This window comes from Poecilia latipinna, unplaced genomic scaffold (genome assembly GCF_001443285.1).
Source record: "Poecilia latipinna isolate Pla-1442-1.1 unplaced genomic scaffold, P_latipinna-1.0 Scaffold1998, whole genome shotgun sequence".
Lineage (NCBI taxonomy): Eukaryota > Metazoa > Chordata > Actinopteri > Cyprinodontiformes > Poeciliidae > Poecilia > Poecilia latipinna.
In genome coordinates this window covers 11,186-31,439 of record NW_015114614.1, presented here as the reverse complement: position 1 = coordinate 31,439, position 20,254 = coordinate 11,186, and the positions used below count along the sequence as shown (strand labels likewise).

The window sequence follows — 20,254 nt, the reverse complement described above, 5'->3', positions numbered from 1 at the left end:
TGAAGCCTCTCAAAAATGAATAAGAAAGGTAACTTTTACCTTCTTGTTGCATTATTTAAAGTAAAATTTGTGATACTTGTAAATTTGTAAATTACAAAATGAATACATTTTGAAATGCTCAATATCAACACTAGTCTGAATGATTATGATGTAACTAGTCACTATTGATCACAATGATATGTTCAAGTGATTCTTTAGCAAAGAAAATAAAAACATTTAAATTATTTATACAGAAAAAGAATAACAGAACAGAAGTCTGAAACCCTCTGATTTATCAGAACGTTTCATGACTCTGCACTGGCGTCTCCAGGGGGTGGGGCTTAGGGGGCATGAACCCCTCTTAAAAAATACTGTCCACCCCAACAGGTCATGTTCACATGATAGAAAGTCACACAGAGCGATCATCGTCAATAAAGACATAAAGATAAAACCAAATAAATAATTAAATACAAAACAAATAAATATATAATAAATCTCTCTATATAAAATAAGAAATTATTAAATTTTATACATATGAAATTAAAGATTTGGTTTTTGTGCCCCCTGCTCGTAACATTTCTACTGGCCTGGCCTGCTCACCCCTGTGAAAATGTAGTATGTGTTACAAAAATGTAGAGGAAGTGTGCTAACTCTGATTTACATAATCTGGCAGGAGGCTTTTTATTCTCCACACACACCAGAGCAGCAGATTTGTCTGAACGATCATCTTCAGCAGGAGTGAACTCTCCAGCTGTGGGCTGTTTAATGGGATGAAAACCATCACGTTCAGGCGCACAGGATTAGTGCGGGAAATCTGAGCGCCGATAGCTACACCTTGCTAACATAATTATTATCGTGGCACAGAGCAGCTCGTTTAAAACACACACACACACACACACACACACACATAATCGAAGGTCATGGATGTTGCGTCTTTAGCATTGTCCAGAGTTGTCTGGACTCGACAGAGGACGGAGATCGGCTTCAGATGTCAGTGTGGTCAGCTTTCATCCGCAGCTGAGTCCCATTTTTAGCAGCAGAGCCTGAGTCATGCACACATGCAGCAGAATCCTTGGGAATGCAGCAGTTCTGTCTGATTGCAGGAGAGCATGGCGTCAACTCAACTGCTGCACGGAGCCACTGCAGAGGTTGCTGACCCCTCACTGCCTGAGGGACAGGGGGCGATGATGATGATGATGTTTGAGGGATGAGTCATCACATGAGCGGCTGGCCGACTTCAGCTCTGCTGCAGCTGCAGACTACTCTGTATGACGGCGAGCGATTTCAGGCTGACGTTAAGCGTTTAGAGCCGCTCATGGCAGGATAGATGATTAATTGTAAGCATTTCAGATGATAAAAGTAGCTCCATCAGAGAAGACTGAACAAAATGGGATGAAAAGAAAATATTTAATGGCCATTCTGGATATTTTGTAGTTATTTTAGGGGAAATATTCCTCTGTCTGATCATCCCTACGATGGTGTATTAAGGCCTTTTTTTTTCTCTTTTTTTAGAATTTTCACTTTTATTATTTTTACAGAGCAATTATACAGCCATACATCAGTCCATCATAACACAAGTGTTGACAATATGAAGTTTCCCATAAAATAAACATCTTAGCATGACATCTTACGACCTCAGCATCACATCTGTAGGCTCATCACCATGCAACCCTAGAATAAGTATACACTTTGGGCAGGACAGCTAAACACCTTATGCCAAAAGACAACAGAGCTCCTGCTGGCCCCCAGCGCACGCTAAAAGTAGTTTTTTGAAGTCTTAATGAGTAGGTTATGAAGGCCATTTTAGATAGAAATAAAAAGGAGGAGTTAATTTCCGCCAAAAACTCAGAAACTGAGAAATTTTGAGGATAATTAGTTGGGCTATCTGTTCTGGTAGCTAGCTTGCTGTCAACTGCTTAACAAGGATCAGCCTGAGAAAACTCTGCTCAGTCTGACACATTATCTGGCTTTTCAGTAGAAATTTGTCAAACTTTCTCCTGATTTAAAACCAAAAAGAAGACATTTAAACATTATTTTCTGTTATAAGGAGCCTGAGGCAAAGATTTGCTGTGTTTTTCATGTGACATTGTTTGTTAATTAGCTCAAAGACTTGATTGCTCAGATGTATTAAGTTTTAGTGAAGACTGAAGTTCCTTCAGATACATCACTAAATATTGTAAGTCTGAGCTGCTGTGAAATAAGAAGTCACATGGATTCCTACCCTTGTGGTAAAATGATGACCCACCTCAAGAGTTTCATCCTCCAGGGTTTACATTCCCAAGATTCTCAATGAACAACAAGCTATGACACAAAGAAACAGTAAAACATCTGGAACAACAAGCCTACTGTTAAACTCTAGCCTGGTCATCGGCTTCCTATGCAGTTCCACTCTAATCTCACTTCGGTTCTATGTCTGGGATTTCTCCCATTGATCTGGATTTCTCCTGTAGATTTTCAGCGAACAGAAGGAGAAGTTGTGAGTGAGTGGAGACTTTGATTTTCTGCACTGTTTCAGAATTGTAGTCTGCCTGTAGCTGTAGCGATGGCAGCAGAGGAAGCGAACAAAGTCATTCAGTCAGCGCTGGCCACACTTCCAAATATTGAACGAACATCAGCAGCCGCCTCATTCAGCTCGGCTCTTCTCTCTTCGCAGTGGAAGGCTGTGTGAAATTTCTGGTTAGCTTGACAGTGTCAAACTGACGCATTATAAGCAACACAGCTAAACTTTAAAATCTCAACACAGCAGACGCCTTCAGGAAGCAATCTTTCTCAGCAGATGAGAGCCCAGGCCTCCTGGGCAAAGCACAGCGTAGAACAATATGCTGTTTTTTTTTCTCCTGTCAAATTTCAGCGAACAGAAGGAGAAGTTACTTATCTTACGCAGAAAGTAAAAATAAAAAAATATCTAAAAAGACGCAATCTATTGGTTGATTAGTGGTACAGCTGTGTGACAGAGGAAGCCGTCCAGGCCGGAGCTGCTGGTGTCTGATGTCTATGAGCTGTGACAGGCCTCCATCCCGCTGACCTGATTAGACCGCTTTACTTACCTCCTGCTGGCAGGCGTCAGCGTTCATGATGGACTTAGTATGTCGAGTCGAGTCAAGTTTATTAGCATGGCACGTTTCAGTGAAAAGGCAGTTCAAAGTGCCCAACACCATAAAAACTTCATGCAGCCACCACTTATGAAACAAGCAATAAACATTATATTTTTTCAAATGCCAAAATCAAAATCAAGTCTAGATTTAAAGGAACTCAGTGTTTCAGCTGTTTTGGAGATTTCTGGATGGTTGTTATAGATTTGTGGTGCATAGAAGCTGAATGCTGCTTCATGTTTGGTTCTGGTTCTGGATGCAGAGCAGAACCAGAAGACCTGAGAGGTCTGGATGGTTGATACAACAGCAGCAGATCTTTAATGTACAGTATAGTGCTGCTAAGACGTTCAGTGATTTATAAACTAACAGCAGTATTTTAAAGTCTATTCTCTCAGTGGAAGGACTGTAGAACTGGGTGATGTTTTCTATCTTTAAGGTTTTAGTGAGAACACCAAAAACAGCTTTCTGGATCAGCTGCAGCTGGAGGATTGATTTTTTTTTTGTTAGTCAGACCTGTAGAGACACTGTTGCAGTAATCAAAAATAAACACATGGATGAGTTTCTCTAGACCTTGCTGAGACATTAGTCCTCTAATCCTGGAAATTTGTCTTTATGTGACTCTGAAGGTTCAGGTCTGAGTCCTGATCACTAATCTTCAGCTAACTGAGGCTGAGTGCTGACTCCAGATCGTTCCTCTTTAGGTCCAGAGATAATGGCTCCAGTTTTGTCTCTGCGTCTGTTCAGTGATTGGATGGGTTCAGAGTCACCTGGTGACATCATAATGTAGAGTTGTGTATCATCTCCATAGTTATGGTAACTAATCGTATTTCCTGTTATAACCTGAGCTGGTTGGAGCATATATATATTAAATGAGGGGTCCTAGGACTGAACCTTGGTGTTCCTCACATCTGACTTCTGTCCCCTTCAATGAGAAGTTACCTATTGATACGACAAAGTCCCTGTTCTTTATGTAAGAGTCAAACCAGTTCAGTGCTGTATCAGAGAACCGCTTTTACTTCTTTCCTCTTTATCTCAGTCTGGCAGCTTTTCCAACTTCTTTCTCTCCCAGGCTCTTATCCCAGTCTGGTCTATATTAAGGTATCTGTCCATCCCTCTGGCAGCCAGGTTAAATCCACTGACAGATCCAACGGCTGTTTGAAAACTGTAAAACAAATTATATAAAAAAAATAGAAGAAAATATATTTTCGTCTAGCCGAGGGGAGAAATCTGTTTGAAGACTGAAGTCTTAGCAGCAGCTCCTGCTGTGAAGCAAACTTTATTCCCTCTCGTCCCATCTGATACCTGTCCCACTTTCACCAGATATTATAAAACAGGAAGTCTTGCATCGTAAAATGTCGATCGACGGAGTCTTGATGCAACCTCTGGTGCCTCTCTGCAGGTAAATCCCACCTGGCCATCGTCCAGAAGGTGAACAACGAGGGTGAGGGCGACCCGTTCTACGAGGTTCTGGGTCTGGTCACCCTGGAGGACGTCATCGAGGAGATCATCAAGTCTGAGATCCTGGACGAGTCCGACCTCTACAGTGAGTCATTGAACCTTTTTGCATTTTGTCATCATAGAAGCTCGAGCTCTGACGCGTTTAGTTGGGCTTTACTGGGAATGCAGGACACTGGGTTTATGAGAGCCGACCTCGATGGGACGGGGAAGGGGCTGAATTCAAACACAAGCTGCACAGATTTGGATTTGTAAACAGTTTGTATTGTATTTTATTGTGTGTCCTCCTTACTTTACTGTCAGCTGACAACAGGAACAAGAAGAAGGTGGATCCTCACAAGAACAAGCCGGACTTCTCCGCCTTCAAGCAGGACGGCGACAGCAAAGTGAAGATCACTCCCCAGCTCATGCTGGCTGCTCATCGTTTCTTAGCCACAGGTGAGCTCCGAGGACGGGTCATGCTCCGGGTCAGGATGAACACGTTACCGTCATTCAAAGGAAAGGAGAGGCCGATTAAATCTCCTTGTTGTAGATTTACTGTTCTGCCTTTAGCTCGTCATGTGTCATAGAGCAGTTTAAGCTAAGCTTTAGCTTGTTTTAGAATACTTTTGCCAAGTCCAAATCATGATCCCTCCACCGCCGTACACTGAGATGGTTATTATGGCCAACACATCACCTGTGTTAAGCAGTAGTTTAGGTCTGGTTCGATTCTAATTTGCTACATTAAGTTGTGCTGTAATTTTCTTTTTAGAGATAAGGTTTTTTTTTGTTCTTTCTTTCTTCTAAACAAGCCATACCTGTTCAGTCTCTGTCGGTACTCTGATGAACGTTGAAAAGGCAAGCCGAGATGTCAAGAGTCTGAAATGTAGCTGAGGGGTTTGATGCAGTAAGAAACGCGTGGTGAACATCTTTGGACTTCAGACCCAGCAAAAATGATTCAAGCTGCGCAGTTTTCCTTTAAAATGGCCAACCTACAGAACTGTTTTAGGTTTTGGATCTAAAATGGTTTACACCACAAAAATCAGACCACTTTATCTGTCACTAAAATATCAAATGTGTAGCTTGCTGCTGAGCACATTCAAAAATAAATAAAGATTCAAAACTTGTTTTCTTTTTTTGGATTTTTAATTAAAAAAGAAATATTAACCACATGTCAGACTTTTTATTTTTCAACTATATATGTACATACATGTAAAGATGTGTTGACTCTTTATGAAAGTTGAGTAAAATGGCAGCCTGCATAGCTTTGTTCTCATTAATCCTTAATAAATCAGCCTATTACCCTGCGTGTATCTCGTCGTGACGTTGTTTTTTGTTGTGGTCCTCTCAGAGGTCAACTTGTTCAGCCCATTCCAGATCACAGAGCGGGTGCTGCTGAGGATCCTCAGGCACCCAGAGGTCATCCAGGAGCTCAAGTTCAACGAAAACGACAAACGGTCGCCTCTGTACTTCCTCTACCAGAAGGGAAAACCTGTTGACTACTTTGTACTCATCCTGCAGGTGAACACACACACACACACACACACACACACACACACACACACACACACACACACACACACACACACACACACACTCACACAGACACACAAAAACTGGAGAAACATTCACAGCTGGCTGGTGTGAACGGAACTCCTAAGTTATAAAAGTAGGTTGATGGAAACACATTTTTTGCGTCGGTTCTGACATGTTCACTTCCACTGATGGGTCTGAGCCTCACTAGAGGAACAAAACTGAAACATTTCTGAGTCCAAACCTGCAGTTCAAAGGGAGAACTCTCCATTTTTCTGAGATGTGTGGTCTATACCAGTTTCCAAATTCTGCTTCCTGTTTATTACATCCATCGGCTACCCAGAGTATGAAATTACGCTCTGGGTAGCCTGGTTGATTTGCTCCAGACTAATAGATGACAACATACCTAATTCTTTTTTTTTTTTCTTTTTGCAACATTTCAAAGTTTGCATAAAATTCCCATTACAATTGGATGGAAACAGCTTCTGGCAAGCTAATATTAGCTGGACTATTGACTTGGTTATCTAGCCTGCAGTCTACTGCTTAACAGTCTGTTAGCATGCTAACTATTTATAGAAAATGTGGAACTTTTTCCAATTTTCCTCGATGTGCGGTCTATGCTAGTTTGCAACTTTTACTTCCTGTTCATTACAGCCATGTGCAGCGTCAACATCTGACAAAATCAAACTTTGCGTCTCAGTGTTGATTCACTTCAAACCTGTCAATGGAAACATTGCTCATTTCACATTTTAAAAGTTTGCTAAAAAATTGCATGATAGTTTGATAGAAGCACAACTACTGTCAGCCTTTTATAAATTAAAACTTCTGGACGAAGAGATGAACGGCAGAAAGGAAAAATATCCTGTAAACTTCTGCAGCATTTTTGTGCATTTTAATAAAAACATTTCCAAATCTATATATTAAAATAGTACAGTGTTAATAATAGATTATATTATTTTAGTAGCAATATTAGTTGTGTCTTTCTTGATAAATTATGTTATACATTTTTATGTAAAATTTCTGTACAAATGCTATGAAAATATGTTTTTTTATTAATTTTTTTTCTCACACACAGTAAGAATCTTACACCAGCCCTAAATTGTGATACTATCTGCTTCTACCTACTTGTGTTTCAGGGGGTAAAGGTCAGCAGAAAGAAAAACATTCAGAAGAACATGTAATGTTAAAGCTCAGAGGTCGAAGAAGAATAAGGTTGATTTACTAAAAACTGTTCAGAATTTTTGCCCTAAGAGAGACTCGAAGCAGAACAATATTTTACATAAAGGATCAAACCATAAATATTGTCTAAATGCGCTTGATGAGATAGAGGTGTGATTGTGTGATTCAATGGCTTGGTTGTTGACACCTAAGGTGTGGATAAAGTGACTGTAGACACTGACTGTGCAACCTGATCACACCTGTTCCTGTTTCACCAATCTGGTAAATTTGTGTGTGTGTGTGTGTGTGTGCGTGTGTGTGTGCATGTGCAAATTTATGTCCATCTTTATGAGAACCAGCTGAAGCTCCAGGTCTTGGAATGTGAGAACTTTTTTTCTGCTCAGATTAAAATGGATGTTCAGGGTCAGGAATGTAGTATTGATGTTCAATAGGTGAAGTAGCACATGATGTTAGTTGACCTCACTAAGATGGCAGCGTATATATTGGAGGTAAATAGACACTGCAGTGGAGAACCTGTGCTGGGATGTAATATTTATAAGTGTCTGTGTTACAAGCTACAGGACTCGACTCGACTCTGGGATTTTAACATGGAAGAGCCTCAGAGCTGGTCTGATACTCAGACACTTTGCTGGGTAACAATAGGAAAGTTAAAAAAAGCATGGATATATTTAGATGTCACTGGACAGTTAATAGGCTGCACAGTGGTGCAGTTGGTAGAGCTGTTGCCTTGCAGCAAGAAGGTTCTGGGTTCAATTCCCGGCCCCGGTGTTTCTGCATGGAGTTTGCATGTTCTCCCTGTGCATGCGTGGGTTTTCTCCGGGTACTCTGGTTTCCTCCCACAGTCCAAAAACATGACTGTTAGGTTAATTGGTGTCTCTAAATTGTCCCTAAGTGTGAGTGTGTGTGTGTGTGTGCATGGTTGTGTGTCTCTGTGTTGCCCTGCGACAGATTGGCGACCTGTCCAGGGTGACCCCACCTCTCACCCGGAACGTTAGCTGGAGATAGACACCAGCACCTCCTGACCCCACTAAGGGACAAGGGTGTACAGAAAATGAATGGATGGACGGTTAATGGAAAAATTCCCAGAAAAGATCCTAAAAAAAAAAAGAATAACTTTTTCAATTTGACTCTGTTTTTTCTTCTTTCTTTTTGTTTTTGTTTTCCATACAGTTGCAGTCGAAACTTACTGTAGACAGGGATGATATGTTTAAGGGTGCACCAATACATCGGCTTTCTGATCCTGTCTTCATTGCCTTAAGTTTAAATGTCTATAAATCCTTAAAAAGTCTGAAATTTGTGTGTCTGAAATTAAGGCCTTTAAAATGTATTAAATTCATAGAAAATAACGTAAGCTGGCTTTAAATACATTAATCACAGCTCTTTGATGTTGTCGTGCCAGAACTATTTATTCTTGTACATTCTGTTGAGTTTTTGTCACAGCTCTTTTCTGTCAGGCTACAGTTTGAGTCGTGTCTTCTCTAATCCACACTGGTTCAAAATTATACATACAGGCTCATTTTAAGAGCGGCTGCGTTCTAACAATAGAACCCGGCAAAGTTTTTTATAGCACCAAAAGCCTTCAGCTTGGTCACAACAAACTGGGTCAGATAGTCACATGACCAGGTTCAATGACAAGCCTTTTGCATAAACAGAGACAGACTGGGCAGTCACAGAACAGGACAAATGTGTATACCTAAGGCGATGAAGGTCTCATCCAGGTCTCATCAGGGATTGTGTTTAATTGTTTTAGAGAATAATGTCTCACATAAATGAGTTAAAAACAACATTAAATCAGATTTCTGTGTGTGTTGATCAGGGACGGGTGGAGGTGGAAGCTGGAAACGAGAACATGAAGTTCGAAACCGGCCCGTTCTCTTACTATGGAGTCATGGCTCTGAGCACGCCAACACTGGGTGAGACAACACACACACACACACACACACACACACACACACACACGCACACACACACACACACAGGCTCCCTATAAACATGCACCGGGAGACACAAGCGTGACAATGATGCATTTCTCAGGATGCCTGTGAGGCCTAACGGTCAGAAAATTATTTTTTTAGGCGTGTGTTGGGACTTGGTCACATTTTTACTGACCATACAGTCACACAGAGAAGCACTTCATGTTTGAAACAAACCAAATTATACAAAGTATGATGTTTAGTGAACTTTCTATGGGCATTGTTTTGTTTAACATTTTCTTTTATTGGTGGAAAGAGGGCAGAAAGGAAGGGAGATTAAAAAATTAACACTTAGTCCTGAAGCCTGGGGGTGAAAACTGCCTTTGAACCATTTGGTCTCACATTTCACACCAACTGACAGCAAGAGAGTGAAAACAAGGTGACAGGTGGGCTGTAAATGTCCTACTGAGATAAAAAAGGCAGATCCCAGCATGTTGTTAGACTATATAGTAATGTTAAACTTTTATCATGTTACAACCAAAAACTTTATTGTACTCTATTAGGATTTTATGTGATAAACACAAAAAACATGCATTTGTTTTCAGCTCCCTTTACTTTGATACCCCTAAATAAAATCTAGAGCCACCTTTTGCCTTCAGATGTGACCTCGCTGCTGAACGCCTGAAACAACCGACCTGGCAAGGAGAAAATGAACCAAAGTCACACGGAGGTGGCGGCAAACTCATCAGCCTAACCAGATTATTCCCACAGTGAAACATGGTGGTGCCGGCATCATGCTGTGTGGATGCCAAAGTCACACCTAAGCTTTTTTTACTTTTGTTTGTTAAAAGTTTTGAAAATTTTGATTTTCCTTCCACATTCAAATGTGGCCTGATGAGGATTTTGACAGGCGGGTTGGTTGGTAGACAAACAACCTACACTGACTGTTGTTTGGTCAATCAACTAAAAAACTAAAAATCCCATTAAAATACACAGACATTTGTGATTGTAACATGAACAAAATGTGGTAAAGTTTTGGCAGTACAAATCCTTTTGTTGCGATTCCTCATGAGGCCAAGTACACAGCCTTGCAGGAAGCCAAGACAAGCAGATCTTACTCACGGTTTGACACTAGGGGGAAAATATTTTCTGGGAGTTTGAAATTACATTTTTTAACATAAAATATAAATCGTAAACTGCATAACTGTCATAATATTTTATTAAAGCACTTGAAAAACTTATGGTGAATCTTTAGTATGCCATTAAATATAAGTATACAGTATATACAAAAAAATGCACAAAACCAGAACAAATCTGCATGTTGTGAAAACAGGCAGTGTGTTTGCTCCATATTGGAAAAGTCTCATGGGGAAAATACATGAAAGTCTATCTGAGTTCTCCTTCACTCGCTGATGCTCTTTGATAAAGTGCAGCGTCATTGAGCTGACAGTAAAGCCATCTGTTTGTACAGAGTGGAAGGAAAGCCAATAGGCTTAGTCCTAATAGGGAAGCACTTAGTTTGTGTCCTTGTTCAAGTCGACAGACGACCCAAACAAAACTGACCTCAGACTCAACAGATATTGACTGGTTTGTTTTCCTCTCAGACATCAAAAAGGAGCTTCTAATGGACCGGGGCCGGTTGTTGACGGGACGAAGAGGAGGCAAAGAGAGCATTGATCTCTCAACATGAAGATCTATTTAGGCGTTTACCAGTAAAATCATTCAAAGTGACCAAGCTAGACAGAGACACTTTTATTGTGTTTGTTACTGAGTGGTTTGGTTTTGGTTAGCTGAGAGAATTCTGCGTCAGAGTTCAGATAGTTTCCAGTGGGGGCGGCGGGGCTACAGATTAGCTGACTGTTTCCCCTGAGATGGCCTGCCAGGCTCTTGAGAGGATTTGTCTTATTGGTGGTTAAGGGTCATCCAGCAATGCCGCAGTGCACCCAAATGAAAGGTGATGGGCAAAAAGAAACCGGGATGTCTGAGCTCACTTATGGTTTCTAGATTTATTTATTTTTTCATATGTAAAATTGGTGTTGTCGTTAAGTCTCTGGCTGAACAGTGGGATAATTTTTTAGAACATGTTAGGGATGCACCAGTAAATCAATCCAGATTTCCTTCATTTTAGGTGATCAGCCGATAATTAGATGAGAAACCGATCTTATCAGCCTCCGCAAAGTTCTGAAAATCAGCCACTGTCTTCTTTTGCTCTACCATGACAGGTCTGACTAACACGCCCCGCCCCGCCCACAAGGTCACATAATAACATGCATGGTTAACAATAGTCACCTCACTGTTGCCAACTTAGCAACTTTCTTGTTGTATTTAGCGACTTTTCAGACAAAATTCTTGTAATTGGTCAAAATCAGAATCGGCAGATGGGACTTTCTAAAGACCGGCCAGAAAACGGTCATCGGTGCACCTCTAGGACGTGTCTTTGTCTCACTGGATTGTTTCAAATGATCAAACTAATTTAAAAGTTGAGGAAATACAAAATAGCTATTTTTTAAGCATTATTTCATCAATTAACTAAAAAAAATATTCACGCCAAACTAGCCTTGTGTGAGAAACTACTCATGCCCTAAGCCTAACAACGGTCATTATGCATTTACAATAACTGGTGGACAAATTTGGGCCCACTCTTCCTTGCAGAATTATTTTTAATTCAACCAAAATGAAAAGTAAATTGTTTTTTGTTTGTTTTTGTTTTTTTAGCATGAAGACCAAAGGACATCTAATCTACGTCTGGACTTTGACTAACAAAAACGTATTTAGAACTGGACTCTCTCTCTCTCTGCGGAGTAGTAACTACACCTGGACACACAATCTGTTCACATACTCAGACTGACTAAACACACACACAGTAGAGGTCAGTGGATGTCACAGCTGGTTTTAAGCTGAAGTTCAGTGCATCATATTGCGGCACAAGTCTGCCCCCTTCTGGTTCACCGTTGCATCTTTCTCTCTCTGTTTTGAGAGTGATCTTTACTTTTGCCTAATGTCTGGAGATGACATGACATGAAAAGTCATTGCCATTTTCTCCCGGTTAAACGTGAATAAAAACACAGACCAGATGGGAAACTGACAGACTGAAACTGTGATGTGCTGAGTGTCCTTCTCTTCTTCCTGTCGCTCTCTTTTCTCTCTGCTGTTTGCTCTTCTCATGAACATTATGCAGCTCTATCAGTTGTTGTCTTAAAACAAATTTAAATATACATCTGATTTTTATAAACAGGTTGGATCAGCTCCTGTCTTTTCCAATAAAAAGAAAACAAACAAATCAACCATATCAATTCTCTTTCTGTGCCTCTTTCCTCCCTTCCTCCCTCTCTTTCTGCCTCTCTCTCCCCCTCTGTCTCTCTCAGCTGTCACCCCTCCTCGCTCCCCATCAGTGGCGTCCCCCCCTCCACGACGCCTCTCTCTTAAGAGGTTTTCTGTGTTCTCTCGTTTCCCAGGTAAACATTTGCATGGGACGGAGGGGGAGGGGAGGGGTCTGTGTTTATGAACACAATTTTTCTTCACGAGTCTCATTGATTGTTTTTAAGTCATCTTTAGAGTCCACATCCAGCCGGTTTCATGTCAACGCGTAATATAAGTACTTTTAACAAAGAATACTTTTTAATGTTTTTCTTTCTGAACGGCTGAAAAGAAAAAAATGTTTCTTGAAGAGCTGTGGTTGTAAAGATGACGGTTTAAAACTGTTTAAGAACTCCAAATTCATAAATCCCATCAAAGACAGCTGACAGCCAACCAACATTGTTGATATTTAACAAAGAAAAACTTCAGTTTTGCTTTCAGTCTTTTCCTGGGAATTTCAAATTCTTTTTCAAATATATTTAGAAAAAAATAAGGATTTAATTCAACTTCAGTAAGATAAATTCAGAGTCCGTGTCATTTTAAGAGACCAGAGCAAAATCCTACTAAAGCTAGAAAGCATTTTTAAGTAAGTGTGTTTATTGTTTAGAATATTATCACTTATTTTCAGTTTTCCCTTTGTGAAGTAAAATTGTCGACTCCAGTCGTGTATCTATCAGCATTTTTTTGACGCATTGCATTAGAAAAGCTTGACAGGAATGGCAAAAGTTGTAAAAACTCCCTTAATTTCGCAAAAAAGTTTTCACGTTCACTAGAAGTGTTTGTTGTTGTTGTTGTTGTTGTTTTTCCAACAAAAAACAGAGTCAATTTGCAAAAAGGGGAGAGGGAAACTCATTTTCTGGCTACGTTTTGGCTTAGCAACCGCTCCCACCCACTAGTGGGTCTGTGCCTTTCGAGAGGCACAAAACTCTGAGCAATTTCTAAATCCAAGTCCTTGGAGATGAGGAACTCTCTCCATCTGACATGTGTGCTCCGTGCTAGCTTGCAGCCTCTACTTCCTGTTTGTTACAGCATTTCTTTTCGCCAACATTTGACAAAACCTGGTTGATTTGCTGGGCTGTGCCTATTTGTCCAGTTTTTAGTAGGACATGCATTGGTTATTATCTAAATTAAAACACAAAAATGATTCTTTGAAACAACAAAATGCTTGCAGATTTCCACAGAACAAAGGTCCCTGTGTGATTGGCAGCTGTCAGTGATTTATGATAATATTCAAATAATCATAGATCTGATCAGCAATGAAGACACGTAAACGTGTTCTGAATTGTCGCTAAAGTGCAGTTCAGTTATAATGAACAACTTGCTGGATGGGACTCTAGATGATGCGCCCTCTAACTTCCTACCCTAACAAAACCAACACCTTGTTTAACCACTGGGTCCCAGTCAGATGTTCTCCATCACTCCTTCTGCACAGAAGGGTGTGGTGAATCTGACTACAGAGCTCTGGTTAACTCAGTAGTTTCACACTTTAACAGATGTGTTTATTTGCTCTCTGCGCCTGAGAATTTATTGACAAGATATTCTTTTGAGAAACGCCATACCTCAATAAGGATATATATAAGTAAATAGTAATATTTATGATACCAAAATGTTTGCTATTTTAAGGTAAAGTGTGAAGTAACCAAAGCTGCTGTGTTGTTTGTTCTGATTGACCTGTTGGTCTACACATGTAGTGCTTGTAATCTTTGCCATCTGGTCTAGACCAATCAAAGCTAACCACTGAATAATAACACTCTAACCATAAAACCCCTAAACCAGGTCCAGAAGCAGAGTTCTGGTTGTGTTTTTCCCCAGAAAACCATCAGCTGAAGGGCTTAAAGTGAGGTTTTATCTTTGGCATCTCACTTTGTATGCAGCACATTTTCAACTTTATCAAGACCTCAGGAGTGAACATTGCATTGCATACCACAACCATATTTCATAAATTTGATTGCTTTTGCTGGAAGAGTTCCATTTTGAACTTCTGTTCAGTAACACGATTCAAAACTGTCTCTGTCTGGTGCTTAGTCAGATTTTTTTATTTATTTTTTTTAACATTTGGCCAATTATTTGACAGTTTGGCTCATTCACAGACACCGTTCCTTACAAAAAGTACTCATGTCCCATGGACCTTTTTTATATTTTCTCATATTACAACCACAAGCTTCAATGTATTTATTGGGACTTATGCAAAGTAGTGAATAATCTGGAAGTAGAAAGAAAAGGATGGAAGGTTTTTATCAACTTTTACAAATAAAACTCTTGAAGGTTGCATGGCTGCATGTTTGTTACAGAGCAGTAAAAAAGGTTTGCATGTAGCCCAAAAGATTTCATTTGGGTCTCGCCTTCTTCCACGTTTGCAGTGGTCCCTAAGTGGATTGTTGCTAACTTTAAATAGGACTTAGGACCCCTAGACTGCTTGTTTTATTAATAATCTTCCTGCCTGGTGTGTCAGATTGTCTTTACAAATAAATAAGGAAAGTGTTTTATGTACTTGCAACTCCTTTATGCACTGCTTTGTATCCAATAAAACTCCTATAAAATACATTGACATTTTTTGGTTGTGAAAAGGTTCAAGGTGTGAATACTTTTGCTCTCCACTTATGTCGTAAAGTCAGAGTAGCTGTTTCCCACCGCTTCCCATCTGTTCGTTACGGCCTAAGCTAAGGTTATCGTCAGAATACAGCAGCATATGATTTTATTAAGGTGAACTATTCCTTTAAGCCCAGACGTTTTCCTGATCCTCCCCACATAATCTCCACACTCTCAAACTCTTATCATTACATTTGCTGTTTGGCCACTGACCCCAGAACAGCCCCTCCATCACTTGGACCATGAACCAGCCAATGAGAGAAGTCCGTCCATGCGGACAGATCGTCCTGTTGCGGCCATGCAAACTTCAATCTGGGCACTTTCTCTCATCGCATGGCTTGTTTGTTGCATTCTCTGCAAAACAAACAGTCTCATTTCTGCATCAGTTGCTCATCGACAATGCTTTGGATGTTTTTTTTTGTGATGTGTTACTTTGTGTTCATCACTTCTCTCTGCATTCAGTATGCTACACTTTTCCCTGTTTCTTTTGATTCATCCGTTCACGTTGTGTTTTTTCACCACGCAGTCTCCCGTCTTTGCTCCTTCTGTTTGTTTTCTTGCGATGCCACCGCTGACCTCTCCTTTCTGTTCGTCCCCAGAGTTTCGTTCTCCGTCGCACGCGGGCCACCTGAACCGCTCGGCCTCTCTGAGCTGCACTGAGCGCGCTCACGAGGGCAGCTCCATCGGCGGAAGCAACACTCAGATCCCAGGAACCCCTTTCCAGTACATCCCAGACTTCAGCGTTCGAGCTCTGGCTGATCTTCAGTATGTCAAGGTAACGCAGAATCACTACCACACAATGCTGCCACATAAACAGAAAACAAAGAGTCTTCAGACAGATACAGGCATCTTTTGAAGGTGTTTGCACACCTGATTGTCCGGTAGACTCATTTGTTACATTTTCAGTTGTGTGGTTCACTTTCATGTCGTGCTGTATCAAACAAACAGAACTCTTTGAAAAACTTGTTGTGTCCTCTCGCTTGTGGTGGCGTTGTACCAAGAACCACTGAAGGAAACAAGAGGAAAACCTCTGAAGAAGACATGAGTGCAACTTCCTTAAAAAAAAACAAATGGAGTGGCATCAAATTTTAGAGTTTTTGGCAAAACCTGCTAGCGCTAGACTTATACATTTGTTTTGATTGTATTTACCCAGAATACCCTGCATTATAGTTTGCTTCCTGATTTTTGTGCGGTCTCTGGTCCGAACTGAGACCTGGGTTTGTAGGTAAATCAGATTTCACTTTTTTTTTAGTCGATTGCTTCATTCACACCTCCCCAAACTTTCTAGGCAAACGTACCAGAATTGCATTAAAGAAGACTAAACAGGGCTGGTGTGAATGAATCCTAAGTCTCTATCCAGTCAATTCAAATATGTGACAAAGGTGAATCAGTATTATTTTTCCACTCTTGTAAAAGAGAAGGGCCAAGTGGAGGCCTCACCAACATGTACAAATCAAATGTACAGCTTAATATGATGCTACTTCTGCGTCAGCTGAGACTTCAACTTCAATTCAAGATTATTACATGATTTAGTGATTATATGTCAGCGATGCAAGTAGGGATGCACTGATTGCAATTTTTTTGGCCAATCATCAATCTTCAATCTTGTCTGAAAATTCGCTATATGTTGTGAAAAAGTTGTTAAGGTGGCAGCAGTGGGTTGACTATTTGTTAACATGCAGATGTGAATTAGTGGGCGGGTCTGTCAGTCAAGATAACATCGGCTGATTTTCAGACCTTTGCAGAGGTAGATAAGATCAGCCAATCACAGACCTCACAATATTATGGAATTAGGGGCTGATTTATCGGTGCACGTCTTTATTCAAGTAGCAACACTAATTAATACTTCATCTTGTTAAATTGTGACATTTATTAGCACCTCAAATTATTATTTAAGTCACTGTATCGCCCTGTATTAAACCTGTAAGACATATATCCTCATATATATGGTTAAATGTAGAGATGAACTGGTAGTAAAGATGAAGTAAAAATTGTTTAGCGTTCCGTTATCCTCCTCAGGTCACCCGCGCTCAGTACCAGAACGCTCTGCTGGCGTCCCGCTTGGACAGCACGCCTCAGTCTCCGGAGGGCAGCCACGTCCGCCTGGACATCTCCATCTCTCTGCCGCCCCTGACGCCCCTGGAAACCAAAACGCCGCTGGCGCTGGCCACGCCTCCTGTGAAACACCCGTCGTCCAACACCCAGCACGCCTCCCAGAGTGCTCGAGCCACCTTCACCATAGGCTCCACCGGCCGCCGGCCCAGCCAGGTGTTACCCCAGGCCACGCCCCCTCCCAGCAACCACACACCCCTCTCACAAACCCCTCCCTCTTGTGTGAGCACTGTGCCATGTGCTCTGAATCCTGCAGCGAGCTCGTCGCTTTCCTCCAAACCGCAGCACCCGCCGCCCTCCGACAGCCCGGACAACGGGCCCGGAGAGACCACCACTCTGCTCAGTGAGCAGCCTAACTGCGTGGGCCCCCGCCGGCCCAGTTACACCCAGCCCTCCCAACATATTCACACCATCAGTCACGCACACACTGAAAGCACCATTTAACTCCGGTCCTCTTAACTCCGGTCCTCTTAACTCCGGTCCTCTTAGAGAGCCGTCGGTTCAACCTCCTTGCACTACTTCCTTCTCCTGTTGGCCGTTTTGGTCCTAAGCAACATTGTTTCTGTGGAAACCAACAAAGGATCAGCACATCTCTACTCTCTGCCATCTCCTCCTGCATGTTCCCATCCCAACACTGAACCCATTACAGAGTGGGAACCAGAGGATGGACCAGTCCAACCAAAAAGAATAATCTACCATTGCATTTCGTTTTATCTGCACAGGTGACGGTATGTCTGCCTCTGCCTGAGTACAATGAAGGTAACTGGAAGAGAGAGTTTACACTGCCCCCCTGTGGTGGCATGTTAGATTGCATTTCTTACATACAGTCATAAATCATGCATCCAGTTGTTTAATTTGAGCCCCGTAGCTTTCTACAAGTAAACACAAAAACCCAGCACCATTCACTAGAGTTTTAAGGTGATAGAGAAGCTTTTAACAAACAGCTTATGAATCAAAAACTACAGGACTGCCTCCTGTGTGGGTTTGTCTTTATCCACTAGGGGGCAGATTATGACTTCATGAAATGAGATCCAAAATGCCACAACTGTTGTAAAGTAGATATTTGTATATAATTTAAATTATTTCAATAATGTTTTAATAATTTATTAAATAAATCATTAAGTGTGAAATAACTGATTAAAATGTATTTAAAGGAACAGTATTATAATTTTATAGGTTAATCAGGTAACTATAATGTAACTACCTTCAGTTTTTAAAATGCTCTAAATATCAAATATGATTTAAAAGAAATTTGACTTTGTTTCTTTAAAAACTCCTGCTTTTTCTGAAACTGCCTTCAGGAAGTCATCACAACATGGCTCCTCTATTAACCCTTTAACTGGAAGAAGTGTAGTTAATTGTTTCCTCGTCCCTGATGTTGCAGCACATAATTAATTTATCATTATTTATTATATCAGGAGGCGGAGCTAACCTTGCTATAAATGAGCTTATTGTTGTGTGGCTGAGCTGGTGTAAAGGTTAGCCAATCAGATGCTAGGACCTATTTAAAGAGCCACAGTGGTGTTAAAGAAGTAAACACTAAATATTTATGTTACTTTAACACTTAATAAATGAAAGTTTTATTTAATTATTTCCACATGATTGCAGTTTCCTGGCCAACTTTAATCTTTGAAAAACCAGACCTGCCAATTCCGATTTTGGGCGATATTGTTTTTTTTTTATTATATTTATTTGTTTTTTGTTTTGGCCTGAAAAGTTGTTAAGTATATTTAAATATTGGCCGATCATCGATCTCCCAAAATTAAGGGAATCGGTGCATTTCTAATTTCAATATATAATTCCATTTTTAGATAAATTATTCACACATTCATGTAGCTATAGATTACTGTTTACGTTAAATGGTCACATATGGAGATGTTTTACAACAAATAAACTATTTGATTTAAAATATTTAGATTTTTGCCTAATGAGATTCAACAGGGTTTAAAATAATCCCAGTTACCTCCACTGTACTTTGGTCGCACACATATATATCTATATTTAATACCCATTGCAGATAAAATTTTTGTTCTTTTTTTTTTTTTTGTAATCATTGCAGACTGACCTTTAACCTATCCACTGGGAGAATACATGACTGCCGTGTCCCTGCCTGAGACGTTTCCAGTTAGTTGCATCTATTTATTTCATTGAATTTTTTTTTTCCTCTTTGGTCCAAAGATTGAAGCTGCCAAAGTTAAAGGAGTTAACGATGGCGGTTTCATTTACAATATGCATGATTTCAGGTTGGTCTCTTGTCGCAACTCTGTTCATCTCAATTTTCTGGTTTGAATCTGGTCTTAAGTCGTGAAGGAGTTACAAAAACCAATGCCTGTGTCAATTCAGCTACCAGCAAAGTGACCAGATTCACTGTAGCTGACAGCTCCTGCAGCAGGAAGTGAGATCTGAAGCAGCACACATGTTTTAACCCAGAGAAAGTCAAACAGATGCCTGATGAGCATGCACACTGTTGGTTTTATTACTTCTGTTTAAGTATTCAGAAATAATAAGACATTCAGTTTGAAGCTTTTAGTTTGAAAATCACTATTCAAAATGGGGTTAGAGTACACATATTCTAACATATTTTAAAAAATTATAATTTTACATACAATAATGCAACTTTGAAATCTATATTCAACTGTCAAGATTATTATTTAATTCAGTCTTAGTAGAAGTATATGTACAATGCCGGCCACATTCATTTGCTACCCCTGGTAAAAATGTGGTAAAAAAGAAACATTTTTCTCGGGGGGAAAAAATGTCAAAAAATAAACAGCCTTTCATTTGGAAAAATGACTGTTATTTTCCAGCAAAGTTCCAGGTGGGGCCTTTCTGGGAACTCCAACTTCTTCAAAGATACAAAATAAAGACAAAAAAAACCCCCAGCAAGTCAGTCTAAAATGTCCTTTAGGTTTATGATTCTTTCCCCTTCCAATATCCTGGTAGCCAGTAGAGGGCGTACCTAGCATGTTTACTTCTGGAGCTACATCCTGTGTGGATTATGCTGCAACAGAATATGGAATATGGTAAACTAACTGCTAGCTTAATTTGTAGCTCGAAGCTGCTAGC

The 20,254-nt window shown here is 40.4% G+C and overlaps 1 protein-coding gene across 1 annotated transcript in view; it reads left to right on the top strand.

Moving 5' to 3' along the window:
• The window catches only part of LOC106935671 (metal transporter CNNM4-like), a 27,782-nt gene extending 7,733 nt beyond the window's left edge, over nucleotides 1-20,049 (top strand). The window contains exons 2-9 of the mRNA XM_015016247.1: nucleotides 4,471-4,614; nucleotides 4,830-4,964; nucleotides 5,857-6,026; nucleotides 9,034-9,130; nucleotides 12,496-12,585; nucleotides 15,676-15,851; nucleotides 17,096-17,640; nucleotides 17,671-20,049. Of these exons, the coding sequence (XP_014871733.1) occupies nucleotides 4,471-4,614; nucleotides 4,830-4,964; nucleotides 5,857-6,026; nucleotides 9,034-9,130; nucleotides 12,496-12,585; nucleotides 15,676-15,851; nucleotides 17,096-17,632 (1,349 nt within the window). The 3' untranslated portion in view covers nucleotides 17,633-17,640; nucleotides 17,671-20,049. The remainder of the gene's footprint in view (nucleotides 1-4,470; nucleotides 4,615-4,829; nucleotides 4,965-5,856; nucleotides 6,027-9,033; nucleotides 9,131-12,495; nucleotides 12,586-15,675; nucleotides 15,852-17,095; nucleotides 17,641-17,670) is intronic.
• Nucleotides 20,050-20,254: the final 205 nt, after the last annotated feature.